At 40.5% G+C, this 14,645-nt stretch overlaps 1 protein-coding gene across 3 annotated transcripts; it reads left to right on the top strand.

Annotated features, from left to right (window-relative positions):
* The first annotated feature begins 7,096 nt into the window (after positions 1–7,096).
* On the top strand, positions 7,097–14,402 carry LOC308317477 (Rieske domain-containing protein-like). Of its 3 annotated transcripts, none has more exons than XM_080766517.1 (5): positions 7,097–7,157; positions 10,856–10,933; positions 11,042–11,269; positions 12,363–12,397; positions 12,999–14,402. In XM_080766517.1, the coding sequence occupies exons 3-5, from the start codon at positions 11,059–11,061 to the stop codon at positions 13,299–13,301; spliced, it is 549 nt and encodes a 182-aa protein (XP_080622643.1). In that variant the 5' UTR covers positions 7,097–7,157; positions 10,856–10,933; positions 11,042–11,058; the 3' UTR covers positions 13,302–14,402. The 3 variants fall into 3 exon arrangements, with proteins under 3 accessions (XP_080622643.1, XP_080622642.1, XP_080622644.1); XM_080766516.1 differs by lacking the exon at positions 7,097–7,157 and adding an exon at positions 8,616–8,741; XM_080766518.1 differs by lacking the exons at positions 7,097–7,157; positions 10,856–10,933 and adding an exon at positions 8,624–8,741.
* Positions 14,403–14,645: the final 243 nt, after the last annotated feature.

Here is a 14,645-nt window from a genome sequence, read left to right as displayed (position 1 = left end):
TGTGTGTGTGTGTGTGTGTGTGTGTGTGTGTGTGTGTGTGTGTGTGTGTGTGTGTGTGTGTGTGTGTGTGTGTGTGTGTGTGTGTGTGTGTGTGCGCGCGTGTGGCGTGCGTGTGTGTGTGTGTGAGTGTGTGTGTGTGTGTTTTGTTGAACCCACAGCCAGTAAACTCTGGTTAATCTCAGCTCCCTCCATCCGGCTCCGTCTGTCTGGCTCTCTGGTGTCTGCTGCCCTCTCACTACCTGCCAGGTCCACAAACCACATCCTACACAAAGTCAAGATGGTGTCAAAGTTGGAATAACTGGAGTCTTGTTTTGTTCAATCTTTAATTTAAATGTTATTGTGCAATTAGTCTAGTCCAGTGAAAAGTTCACATAACTCTTAGTACACCTTTACACCACAAAAGTCAAATATACAAAATGTGATTGGATACTAAGAGCACTAACCTGCCAGCTAGTTGCTGTTTTGGACTTCTGATCTGAATCTGTAGCAGAGCGTGAGAGCGAGATGAAACTGGATTCACTCCACTCACTCCCTGAGTACGCTCTTCTGTACCCCATGAGATCACCTACACCAAGAGGACAATTAAAGCCTAATTTATACTTCATATAAATCACATTGTTAGCTTCAAAATGTTTGGTTGTGCATTGAAGGAAAAACTCTTCTAAATTGGGTGAAGAGGACACAAAAAGAAAACCGGGCATGGCGGTGATAGTGTTGTAGAGATTCATATGAGTCCTCTATAATAGTATCTGCAACACTGTACTGTTACATCTGCTAGATGTATTATATTTTACCATTAATTGAACCCTAGTACCAACCCTGTTCTGGGGCTAATATTTAACCAAAATAGCAGACCTACACGCTCTGTGAGCTGGTAGATAGACTATTTTCTCTTTGAAATGGGTCTGTAGTTCGCTATAACGGAGGTGTCTAGATTGGGTTTTTAAATGAGGGGTGTCACAACTGCGGTTTTGAAGTATGCTGGTACAACACCTAGAGGCAAAACTGCTATTAATGATGTTTAGGACCCAATGGTTTCCCAGACCTTCTTAAAAATGTGACTGGGTATAGCATCTGTGGGACAGGATTTGAGTTGAAATACCAATTCACTGAGTTTTGAAAGAGACACAGGGTTGAAATGATTAAATATAGTTGTGCAGGTGACAGCCATTGAGGGGTCAAAAGCAGGGGGGGAGATTTGTGCTCTGATAGTAGTGACCTTATCTATAAAAAAGCTGAGAAATTGTTCATAGACCTCATGGGAGGCTTCCAGACAAGTGGGTTTAGGGAGATTTAACAGCTGATCAAATCAATGATAGATCTGTGTTGATCACATAACTATATAGATGTATGGTTAAAATGTGTATGAGTAATGTAATGTTAGGCCAGGCCAACGTGCCGGAGATTAGCTGTACATGGACGGATGGACACACGGACGGATGGACGGACGCAGTGCAAAACATACTCTCTCCCCATGCCTTCGGCCTGATGGAGACAATGAGCTCAGTTGTAAAGAGAGGGCCTACCTCTAGTAGTGAGTCTACTGTGTCCACTCTGACCTCCCTGAGCCCTGCAATCTGGACCACTCTCTGGCCATCCTCTCTCGCAAACAACCTATACAGCAAGACAAAAAGATGAAGGAGTGATTCTATGGATATGTAGGGTATTACTTATTTATCTAAATTATATACTTTATACGACAACATAGAATTACAACAAATATAAGTGACAATGCTAGATTTCCTAAGACTAGAGCGGTGCCCATTGGGCACTGGCCTACTTGGAACAATGCAAGTTGGAAATGCACGGCCCACCCAGTTATTATGGCTGTCTCCCTTTTATGCCCATATAGAGCGCCGCAGTCCCGCCCCCTTTCAGAAAAGCGAGTGGCCCAGGAAGTGGAAGCCCCATGCATTCTCCCATCGGCACTTTTAATATAATTTATTTAAAGACGGTTACGCCGCGGACAAAGCCAATTCGGATCGTGACGAATCATGACAATGAACACAATATTATATATTATAATTTATAAGACGAAAAATAAAACAAATAGTGTTGTCTCCTGACTTTCTTTTCTTCTTTCTAATGATTTGATCGTCCCAAAATATTGTGTTCATTGTCATGATTCGTCACGATCCGAATTGGCTTTGTCCGCGGCGTAACCGTCTTTAAATAAATTATATTAAAAGTGCCGATGGGAGAATGCATGGGGCTTCCACTTCCTGGGCCACTCGCTTTTCTGAAAGGGGGCGGGGACTGCAGCGCTCTATATGGAGTTATTTTAACCTTACTCCACCAGATGGGGCAGCAGAGAGTACACAGGGTTCCCCCTCCTGTGTACTTTCTGCTGCCCCATCTGGCGAAGTCAGGTTAGTTATTTGTCAGGTATGCCCAAATATGGAGTCTATGCTGATGTCAGAACATCATTGTGATGTCAGATCACAATGATATGGTGATGTAGGGGTGATCAGGTGTGATCAATTTGGTAATTTGAGCCCGGGCAGAGGCTTTTGTGCTGGTTCTGACAACGGTGTATCCCACAGACTGAGACTGCACTGTCTGTGGTGGTATGGAACGAGTGTGTCAAATTTGAAGTCGGTGGAGCGAACGAGTTACGTGGCTTACAGACATACATACACATGTATGTAGATAGATAGATAGATAGATAGATAGATAGATAGATAGATAGATAGATAGATAGATAGATAGATAGATAGATAGATAGATAGATAGATAGATAGATAGATAGATAGATAGATAGATAGATAGATAGATAGATTAGATAGATTCATATAAGGACAAACGTGTGCACATACAAATACACATATACACCTACACACCGTTTCCTATGGTCCAACAGGTCATAAAGCTGACCACAGTATATCTCAAAGAAACTGATGTAGACCAGCAATGGCGTGTGTGTGTGTGTGGTGGACAGGTGTGTGAATATGTCCTGAGCCGCCAACACATAGAGTCCTGGACTGCTAGGAGAGGAGCCTAACATGGTGTGAGTCTTTCCTGCACCTGTTTGGCCATACGCAAAGCAGGTGGCTTTGCCTCTGTGAACAAAGAACAGACATAGAAAATCAGAAAGAATACATGCAGGTGGGCACACTCAGACAAGACCCACGCGCGCACACACACACACGCAAATGCAAAAAACCTAGGTCAGTCAAAGACCAGTCATTGTATTGTATTACAGAAGTTTCACCACTGTGAAGTCAAGTATGTACTGTTAGTATTTTGTTACATCCAACAATATTTGTAAAATGTTTTACTCAATATCAATTAGTGTACCGGTAGGCCTATAAAAATATCATGGTGTAGGAACATACAATGTGTTTTTACATGAAAGTAAAACACAAATTAGATAAATGTATTGTACATATGGCTTAGTATCCCAAATAACACTGATATATCCCAGATTAATTTAAACTCTGAGATACTCATCAAGTTACCCAAATATTGATGAGATAACGATCGGGTGTACATTTGTACAGTACAAATGGCAACCCCCTCCACATGTAATATGGATGGGTGACCCATCTCCTAAACTAGTACCAGTACAGTATACTGTAAATGTTCTCTACCCTTTGAGCATGTGTTGTACCAGGGGATAGGCTGTTCTCCGATACACCTCCTCATTGGAGCATTCCTCCCCAAGCACCTCGTCAAAGTAGAAGCTGTGCTACTTGGACACAGGGGAAGAGGGGATGGGTGACATGCAGTATGCATAACTACGTTTACCATTGTGTTGATATTTTTTTATTGAAATTAGTTTGTGTGTAGAAACAAGCTTGAACACAGCACAATCTGGAGTGTTTGAACTCTGAAAGTCTAAACATAATATTTCCTTTCAGAGTTTCAATTAATACTCTGAATGTTGGTGTGTGTGAAAGCTTTGATTGATTGATTGATTGAATAGTTTATTAGCCATAAATGTAACAATCACACCTGTGTGAAGTGAGGGGCGCTCTTATCATCTATTGCTTCATTATTAATGGGAACTTTGTGTAGGACCGAAATAGCCAATTTGTGTAGGACAAAACCGATTTGCTCAGACACATGACGTAAATAATAAATTCTCCATTCATTGGCAATGGCATTTAATGTTTCTGCTAGGACAAAAATCTACACTATAGCTGAATATAGGAGGGGTTAGCGCCCCTAAAAACAGCAACAGAGTACAGTCATAAACTCAGTCCAAAGGGGATAGCACCAAAAAAGTCCCTGCGGTCTTGTTTACATTTAGGCCAGAATAGTTACTTTTTTTTGGTTATGTAATCTAGTCACCTGTAGTATGTACTGTGTAAGATCCACAGCTTCTTTGCACTCGTGAACCATCACACACTCTCCGTCCTGAATTGCAACAACATCAGCCTCTTCTTTCCTGTCCTCTGCTCGTGTCAGCGGTCTTTTCCTCACACATACACTGATACGTTGCCCCCCTGCTTGCCTGAAACACACATGCACATACATTATTCACATACATTATTCAAAACCAGTCGGTAAGAAGAACCTCAAGCAAATCATTTGTCCATTTGCAAAATGTAAAATGAGGAGATGCAAAGAGGCATGAATGCCATTGTAAATAAAGGGTAAGACTCTGCTCATATCACAGCCATGAGGATACTTAATATGAATGTCTCTCTTTCATTAAATTCTTTATGACTTCTTCGTTTAAATGTTCAATATCAGATAGGGAAATAGTAACGAATACAAGAAAAGATATTTGAACTCACATTTTGTTTGGTGCTAATGGGGAACTCAGCGGTAGTCCATAGTTATAGCCACATTTTCTCTTTGATTCATAAACAGGTGTGGGTTTGGCCATCTGCTTACAAATCCCATGATCCTCTATGCTTGCAGCAGGCTTTGTCCACCTGGAAGCTGGCATTCTGTTTTTGTGGACTGTCAGCTTGTTGTCTCTAATGCACCGTGGTTTTACTGTGTATTTGGGCCTCAGTTTGTAAGCAGATGTGCATGCAGGCGATGATCTGGTTTGAGAGTTGAATGGATGGTGAATGGATAACCGTCTCATTATATCTTGCTTGGTGGAATAGATTTTATTATTAACAGCATTCATAGGATTGTGGTGATTATCCGTTTCAAAACTGAAATCAAGTCGTCTTCGTACAGGCGTTTGTCTGAGGAAAGTTGACCTTGCTTGCCGCTGCATTGCGGTGGTGTCCTTGTTTGCATCATCTAGAGCCTCATCACCAGCTCCATCCTCACAAATGTCATCAACATTGCCATCGTAATAAGCATAACCACCACCAGTAGCAGCATCTAGTTTATCAATGTCATCATCATTAACATCTTCATAACCCTGGCCATTCTTGTCTAGAGTTTTGACCAACTGGACCAGGTGGAAGAGGCGAGACCTGTCCTCCATGTTGTGGATCCCAAGGATAGGGTAATCCTCCATAGTCAGTGTTGATAGGTGGACTGCCCGATGCACACCCATGGAGATAAACCTGTGTGTTCAGGGGACAGGGGCAAAGGAAAAGCGGCGATAACTGTGACCAACTGAAATTTAATATATGTTTCAATAAGGTGTGTAATATGCATTGTAAAAGCAAGTGTGTGTGTGTGTGTGTGTGTGTGTGTGTGTGTGTGTGTGTGTGTGTGTGTGTGTGTGTGTGTGTGTGTCCGTGCTTGCGTGTGTTTAACCTGGCATAATGATTCTGTAGCCCAACTTCTTTTAGGCATTCGTACAGGCAAGACATCATTTCCTGTTGTCCCTTTGCTCCTTCCTTCTTCTCCACAACTCCTCCGGTTGACATTCAAGCCGCCCTGCTGTGGCTGCCTGTGTATATGGCAGAGATGTTTGTCTAGTTTCCCCCTCAAATTATCAGACAATCAAACTGTTAAAATAATCCTTACATACCTAGCCTATTTAATCTTAAAACTAGTGCCATTATTTCAAATAAATGTACACTTAGCGGCTGGATTCACAAAGCTTAAAACACTGCCTTCCGTCTCTCAATGACTTCTGCCAGTATGATGGCCAATAGCAAGTGACTGTAATACTACCACGCTGTACTGTTGTGGTGGCAAAAAGAGTACGATGTTGAAATATGAAACTGTCTCAGGATGAAGCCAGTGCAGCCACTAAGGTCACACATGCAGGAAAGTAGCAAATATGATAAATATAGCATGAGGCTCAGGCAGCAGTTGCTTCTTTGGCGTTTCCAGTAGACCTAGTGACAGCTGCAATAGTAGGACATTTGTACGGGATTAGAATGAAACTCCACAGGCTACATGGCATCCAGGAATCAGGATCACATTGGTTCCAGAGTGATTTCCCTATTCATTCATGTATTTTAGAAATATAGCCTATTACTAATTTTCCCTAGCTAAGGTTACAGCAGAGTTTATGGATGATAATATACAATTTACAATTTACAATTTAGGCATTTAGCAGACGCTCTTAATCCAGAGCGACTTACATTAAGCAAGAACAAAAGCATGGGAATACATCACATAAAGACATTTATCATGAAACATGCGTAGCTAAGAAAGTAACAGTGGAATATCTATAATGAAACTATACATATAAGCTATACATCTATACTACTATGCTACACATATGTACTATGACGTGCTATGACTACTAGAATTGCTATCTAAGGGGGTGGGGTAAGTGCTATGGGCCATGATGGAGTCTGAAAAGGTGGGTTTTCAGACTGCGGCGGAAGATTGGGAGTGATGCTGCAGTTCTGACTGCAATGGGAAGTGCATTCCACAGTTTTGGAGCCAGAAGGGAGAAGAGTTTGGGACGTGTGGAGCGTTGTCCCGGCGTTTTTAGTGAGGGTACTTCCAGCTTCCCTGCGTTGGCTGATCTGAGTGAGCGGGAGGGTTTGTAGGGTTCGATCATACTTGCAAGATATGGGGGAGCCATACCTTTGGTTGCTTTGAATGCCAGCATCAGGGTTTTGTATTCTGTGCGGGCAGCGACCGGGAGCCAGTGGAGGGAGCGGAGCAGGGGGGAGACATGTGAGAATTTTGGCTGGTTGAAGACCAAGCGAGCTGCAGCATTTTGGATCAGCTGGAGAGGCTTAAGTGCACATGCTGGTAGGCCAGTAAGGAGGGAGTTACAATAGTCAAGTTTTGACAAGACTGTTGTCTGGATTAGGAGCTGGGCTGATTCCTGGGTGAGGAACGGTCTAATTCGTCGTATGTTATAGAGTGTGAACCTACAGGATCGAGTGACAGCTGTGATGTGAGTTTTGAACGAGAGCTGACTGTCCAGGACAACACCAAGATTCCTGGCTGTTGGGACAGACGTTACCAGGGCGTTGTCTATGGAGATAGTTAGCTCCCGCATAGGGCAGGACTTAGCTGGGAAGAAGAGAAGCTCAGTCTTGTCTGGGTTCAGTTTGAGGTGGTTGGAGGACATCCATAATATATTATTTGGCTTATCACACATACTGTAAGTGTGTATTACTATAGTCTATTAATCTAGGCACGAATAGGCTACATTTACAACAATGACAATAACAAATTTACTCTCAACATTAATTCCCAAATTAATTAAAAAAAAAAATCTATAATATAATTACGGAATTTAAACTATAATAGTTTAGTCTCAAGAGATGACTTACCCATTTAATCTCACCAGTTCTTAGTCGTATAAGAACCAGGGAATTTAAGACACCTGGCATGAGGCTACAACGCCGTAAAACAAGAACAAGAACTGAAGTAACAAAATGCATTAAAGTTTCATAAAGTTGTGGTCTTCTTCAGAAGTAGGCTAGTGTTTCCGTACACAGAAAACATCTCCATAACGACGAAAACGGGTTTGAGTGGACGCAGTCTTTCCCGCTGTGTACAAAGACCAATGAGCGACATGAGGCAGAAGCTATGAAGATGCGCTCGATATCTTTCCTTCAACGCGTCGTAGCTCCTAAAGGCGGTTGTTCTGTCACTTCAAGTGATACAATAACCAGACAGGTTACCACAGGTAAATGACGGATTATTAGACTTGATAAAGAATGTCAATTGACAGCTGATATATTTCCTAACCTCAGCAGCACTGGAGACTAATCCCAGAGCGCCTTATGCCAGAGTTATAGAGGTCACTAAGACAATAAGTCTTACTCTTAAGTAGGTGAGATGGCCCCATCAAGAAATCCATTGCCTTGGGTGAGAAATGAAATGACAGACTAATGATTATTTTAGGATGCTGCATGCCGGGTCATGATTATTGGAATAGGAAAAAAGATAGGCTAAATGGAAAATTGTAATACAAATGTAACAACAACAATAATAATAATAATAACAATAGCCTAATAATAATAATAATAATAATAATAATAATAAAGTTAAAGCTATTCACGAACGGTGTTTATTCAGGGAGCTCCCAATCTCTCCAATAATAAGCTTTTTGGCAGCTGTCTGTAACCTTTTAATTAAACTATACAACTACTAAAGTACTATGAAGGTTTTACAACTTTTCCAGGGTGAAAAATGGCTTCAAAACTAACATTATTTAACGATTTAAGCCATTTGGCCCTCAATCTCAATAAAACATATAAGCCTGACTATAAAAAATGTGTTCATCGACAATTTGACAGGCTACATGTTTCATTGGGGATCTATTGAATGTAACACACAACACTGCCACTTCCGTATTTATTATTTAACCAACGATTAGAACGATACACTAGTCTAAATTGGATAGAAATTGCATTATTTGGAACCAGTCTACGCGAGAGCCTAATGCATTGTCTATAACAGTTAAGTATAACATTGTGAAAATACGTTTAAATAAGAATGTTCTGTTCAGTTTGGAACCTCAATCTACGCTGCTACGCGCGCTCCAGCATACTGAGCATAGCCATGGTTCCATGGAGCGACAGTCATGTTGTTCCAGCATAGCTCTGGACTCCAGCATATTAGATATTGAGGTTCCAAACGGAGCTACAAACCTTTAGATGCTTCTTCGAAATGTACTAGTGCACTATAGTATTGTGTGCCTTTACATGTCCAACTGCAACATGTATTAACCCATGTCTCAAAAGCTATTGGAATAATATAATTGGGTGATTTGGGTCTATGTATTTATAATAATCATAAAATACTATAGTATTTTATGATAATGAAGCAAAGGGAATCCCATCAGTACCCCCGTCTAATGTTTTCCGTCTCACGACTCTAAATGTTTTGATGAATTGAACAAGGTGGACCCTCTTGTAATTAAGTGTAATGCGTCCTCACAGTTAAGTCTTTGTATTGAGTTGTGCTTGAATTGTACTGTAATTCTGCAAACTGTTATACATATTTCAATCAATCAATTCTCATCCTGCCATGATTCTTATCGAGAGCAGCTGTTGGTAGTATAGGGGAGAAACCTGCTCCCCATCCCCTTCCATATTTCTCAGAGATATAGCTCAGGGGTGATTTCACCCAACACCGATCAGCACCCACTTCGAAATCGAATGGGATCTGAAAAATGTAACACACATGGCCCGAGAGATGTGTATCGAATCCGATACCGATTTGTGTGAGGTTTGGCCAAAATGTATAGGAGTAGTAGTAGAAGTGTGATCTGAAGAAAACACACTATGGTAGAAAACAGCTTTGATCTTGTCGACTAAAACTGACGAAAAATGTTCGACTAAATCTAAAACTAAGCTACGATGACTAAAACTATGACTATGACTATTTCGTCAATTAAAAACGAAACAAAATTACATTGAGGGACTAGTGGAGAAGAGATCCAGTAGAATTGGTTGCGCTTGGGTGTTGCGCTCTGAAATGGATCTATAAGCTCACAACACACCGCGATGTGGCACATTGTGACCTTAATTGTAGTTTAGCTCCATATATGGGAGGATTCACACTATGGTCCCGGCCGGGTGCACATTCGGGACCACTTGGGAGATGTTGTGTACCGTTCCCGGGAGAGGATCAGCCAACAGAACACATGAAAGTAGTCTCAGGACCGATTAAAGTGTACTCGGATATGGATCGCTGCAATGTGAAAGCATTGAATACAGTTGAATGAAGTGTACTCGGGTGCGGGAGAATCAAGGCCAATGTGAATCATGGCCAGCTGGGACCAGAGAACCGTATCTGGGAACAGTTTGAATCGTTCGGACTCAGTGTGAAACCTCCCTAAGGGTTTGAGGTCAGATGTAGAGTTGCTGGCCGGTTCCATATATGCAGATCTAGGTGATGATCCAGTCTTCACAATGTATGGCTAATGGCTAACCAGGGTTTGATGAGGTCAGTGTTGTGATCTTCCAATATGGAGAGGGCCATATATGGAGCGTGTCACAAGGTTTGATGGACTGACGGCCATATATGGTGGTGTGACGTGTCACGAGGCGTAATGGACTAACAACCATATATGGAGGCGTGTGATGTCACAAGGAGTAATGGACTGACAACAATATAAGGAGGTATGACCTGACTGACAGACGGGACAGGTTAAAACATTAACTAAAACTATTTCAGATGACTAAAACTTGACAAACTAAATTAAATTGTATTCAAAAGATTATGACTAAATCAAATCATTTGTCGTCAAAATCAACACTGGTAGAAAATGTAATCTGGCACAAAGGGCCTATAAATTGCATCATAATCCAATGAATCCAAGTAGAAAAAGATTGATTGTATATACTTTCCCTATTTTCAACTGTTATATTTTGACACTTGCTTTGGCAATGTAAATGTATGTTTTCTAATGCCAATAAAGCTCCTTTGAATTGAAAATGTATTGATTGTACAACCTCCCCTACTGTTCAAGAGTTATAGGCCAAAACGTGGTCACTGGCCGATTTGGCCTACTGGGAGTGTGGGTGCAAAGTTTTTTACAACCATACTTATCACCTGTCCCCTGTAGGACTTCGGAGGCCGTTCTCTAAGTTGGACCAGAGATGAGGGGAAACTGAGTTGGACATTTGAGGATGATACACACAAGGTTATTGAATTAGTTTAATATTCTATGTCTGCAGAGGACAAAAACATGATGAGAACTGTCCTATTTTGTTTATCTTAATCCTAAATTTACTTTAAACTGTCGCCCCAGGAATCCTGTTTTAGGAAATGCTCAACATGTCTTCTGAGGAGAAGATTTCCCAGACGTCTTCTTTCTCTTCTTCCCCATCCTGCTCCCTTACCTCTACCTCCTACCTCATAGGAAAGAGAGAAGACATAGTCCAAGCAAGGCGTGTGACTAAACTAGTGAACGGATGCAGAGACATTCTGGTTCTGTACCACCAGGGGGAGCTACATGCTATGGACATGCGTTGCTACCGTAAGGTCGCTAAACTTGTGATCTGGATGCCTGGGTGGTAGTGTGTGTGGGTGCCTGGGTGGATACAAGAAGAGGGCACTAAGGAAGAGTGGCCACCGTGATGTAAAATTGGCTATTTTGTTAAATAAATTAAAATCTTTATCTTCAAAATGTACTGCTCAGCCAATCAAATCATCGCTATGGGGTGATCAGCCAATTATCAGCCAGTGTTTGTGTTCACACAGGCCCGGAAAACTGGGCATAGGAGGAGCTAGAGGCCCTCAAAAAGTATAAAAGAAAGAATATTTGAAAATTAAGTAATTATTTAACTTAAAATAAGTATACATGGTCCAAACATGCATTGGCATTTTATGCATGAATATAGTGGAAATTAGCTTGTTGCATAGGTAAATGACAATAGTTTACTTTAGTTGGTTGACACCTCATTATTATTACAGGTTTGCAAATATTGTTAAATAACAGTTATATTCTAAGTTGTTTTTGGTTTGTTAGTTAATATGGGTCTCTCCAGCCATGGAAAGACATGGTGAGCAGTGATTTTCTACGTTTTGTTTTAACCAAAAAATATCACTTTACATCTTTAAAGACAGAGTGATTTCGCTGTTAAACTAAAACAAGGTAGAACACAACATTTAAAACTGACTACTACTGAAACTATAATAACTTAAGTGGTTATAAAGGCACATAGAGAAGTGCTGTAATGCATGTGTCATAATGCATTATAATCAATGTGTTTATTAAATGGAATAATGTCTTATAAACATCAATATGCTATAGCATATTATACAAAGTTGTGTCCATTTACTTAAAGGTCACAAAGTCATGCTATAGCATATTATTGATGCTTATAAGACATAATTCCATTTAATAGACATTGGTTATAATGCATTATGACACAGACACTACCTAAGTTATGTGCTGTTCCACTGAGCATAATGCATTATGACCAGCACTCATGTTATAAACGTGGTTATAAGTTGTTGCACATTATTACAAACATTTATAACGAGTGTTATAATACTGTATAAGCACATTATAATGCATTATAAAGACGACCTTAATATAAAGTGTTACCTATATGTTTTATTGACAGATGCTGGTGGACCATTACAGCAAGGCGACATTGAGGTGAGCCAGATATATATTAAGCACGTGCCAACTGCCAAATCGGTCGTATAGGATAGGCGGTTGTGCAGAACCACCGATCCAAACGATACACCCATACAGGCATAATGGAGATCCGGTTGTCCAGAACCACCGATCCAAACATACAGGCATAATGGAGATCCGGTTGTCTGGACTGGAACCACCGATTCGACCGCTATGCTATACATTGGACCGCAATGGAAACATGCACCAAGTGGGAAGTTGATCGATAAATCCGCAAATGTGCCTGTGGGGGCTCACAACATTGTGTGCTTATAGATCGGTTATTTAAGCCATTTTTGTACACTAAAGTATAATACAGGGTTAAGTTATTCATAATTATCTATTACCTTTTCATGTTGATTCTTTGATATAAGAAATATAATTAAATATAAATAAACTGCTTCTCAGTTAATAGATTACCAGTAACCTGAATGAGCAAGATTAAGAGGATTTAGAGGTTGCCCACAATATCATTTATTTGGAAGATTATCAATAATGCTGTGTATTAGTAGTAATTGTAAAAAGATAATGTGTCTATCTTCTGCCTTTTTGTATTATCTCTTACGGGTGTTCTGCTCAGGAGTTTGATGGCCGGATGTGCATTGTGTGTCCCTGGCACAAGTACAAGATCACATTGGTGGAAGGAGAAGGACTGTACCAAGCCGTGGATGATCCAACAGCCAAACCTCTGAGAACATACTGGCGTTCAAAAGGCATTAAACAGAGGATTCACAAGGTTTCAGAGGTCAATGGGAATGTATATGTAACACTAAATGACTCCAGTGAGGTCATTGAGTCAGACACCTACCAGACTGACAGATATTTCCTGAAGTCCAGGTTGTCCAGCCAAAACCCAGGCCAAAGAAATAGACAATCCCTCTAAGATTTCTGTAATATTCTGTGGTTATGTTCTTCTTCACAAGGCAGAGGGGCAAAGTGTGTCTGTGTACTGTGTAGCAGTGTTGATTTCGACAGCAAGTTTAGTTTCATTTACATTTTAGTCACCTGGAATCTTTTAGTGTTAATCTAGTTTTAGTTGACTAAACATCACAAGATTTTAGTCTACTAAATCTACAGTTGATTTAGTCGACTAAAATGTATTTTGGCAGGCCTTGATGCTGATGGCTGATTTTACACTTGCTGAAAATAGCCGATCTACAAGCTTGCGAGCTTGTAGATCTGCTATTTTCAAGCATGCAACAAAGTGTAAAATGACATATTGGGGGCTCTATAATAAGCCATGCCTTACCTGCAAGCATTAACTATTATATGTGCCTCCTCAAACCACCCGTAATGCGAATTGTGTCAACCAAATGTGGTTTTATTGAAAGGCAATTAAAGGCTAGATGGTAAGGAAGCAACGGGTCAATATACTGTATTTAGTCTTAGTTTTAGTCATCATAGCTTAGTTTTCATTTAGTTTTCCGCAAGGTATTAGTCGACGAAATCAACACTGCTGCGTAGCTAATGATCTGCGTCATGTGACAATGAGCATCAAAACAGCGTTTTGATATTCTATACCGTTTGCCTGTACATTTTTTCAAAAATGAACACAACAGTCAATCAACCCCAAATTGGAATTGAATGTTGAGGGGCCTCTGTAGAGCGCCCCTCCAAAAGCATCAAAGGCACCAGTACCACAAATGTGAAAAGCTGAACCATATGTCACGCAAAAGCTATTTCCCCTCCCAGCTTCATCATATACTGCCGGCTGCAAACTACCATGAACCAACCCACACAACTCTGGGTAGGCCACCCAGCCTGGAGTAAACCCAAGTTCAGAGGAGCACCCTTTTCTGGTTGCAACTGAAAGCAGTTTATCTTGGGGATTTTGGGATGGCTTTAAAGTCCCATGTGAACGCTAACCGGACAAAATGCAACAATTTGGTCTCTGATCCGGACATTTTAAGACAAGTGAACATTGGGTGTGAAAGGCCCCTTAATGACTTACTGTACCATGTGTTTACATTTGTAATAAAGTATTAATCAACCAAACAAGTTCCTCAGAATGATGTATGTGAAATGTCTGATGCACAATTGTTAAACAAATCAATTTGATTTACCATGTATTATTTATATACATACCGGTAGATTTATAGAACCTGATTTAACTGAATGTGAACAAAAAAAAGAAAAGTGAATGATAAAAACATCTAAGGAATGTTACAATTGTGGTTTCATTTAGTTTTATCCTGAATCAAGACATGTTAAACTAGCTACAGTAGTT

The sequence above is a fragment of the Protomyctophum bolini genome, assembly GCF_963924005.1.
Source record: "Protomyctophum bolini genome assembly, chromosome: 6".
In the NCBI taxonomy this organism is placed as follows: Eukaryota; Metazoa; Chordata; class Actinopteri; order Myctophiformes; family Myctophidae; genus Protomyctophum; species Protomyctophum bolini.
The sequence above is the reverse complement of the archived record's forward strand: the minus strand, read 5'-3'. Positions and strand labels throughout refer to the sequence as shown.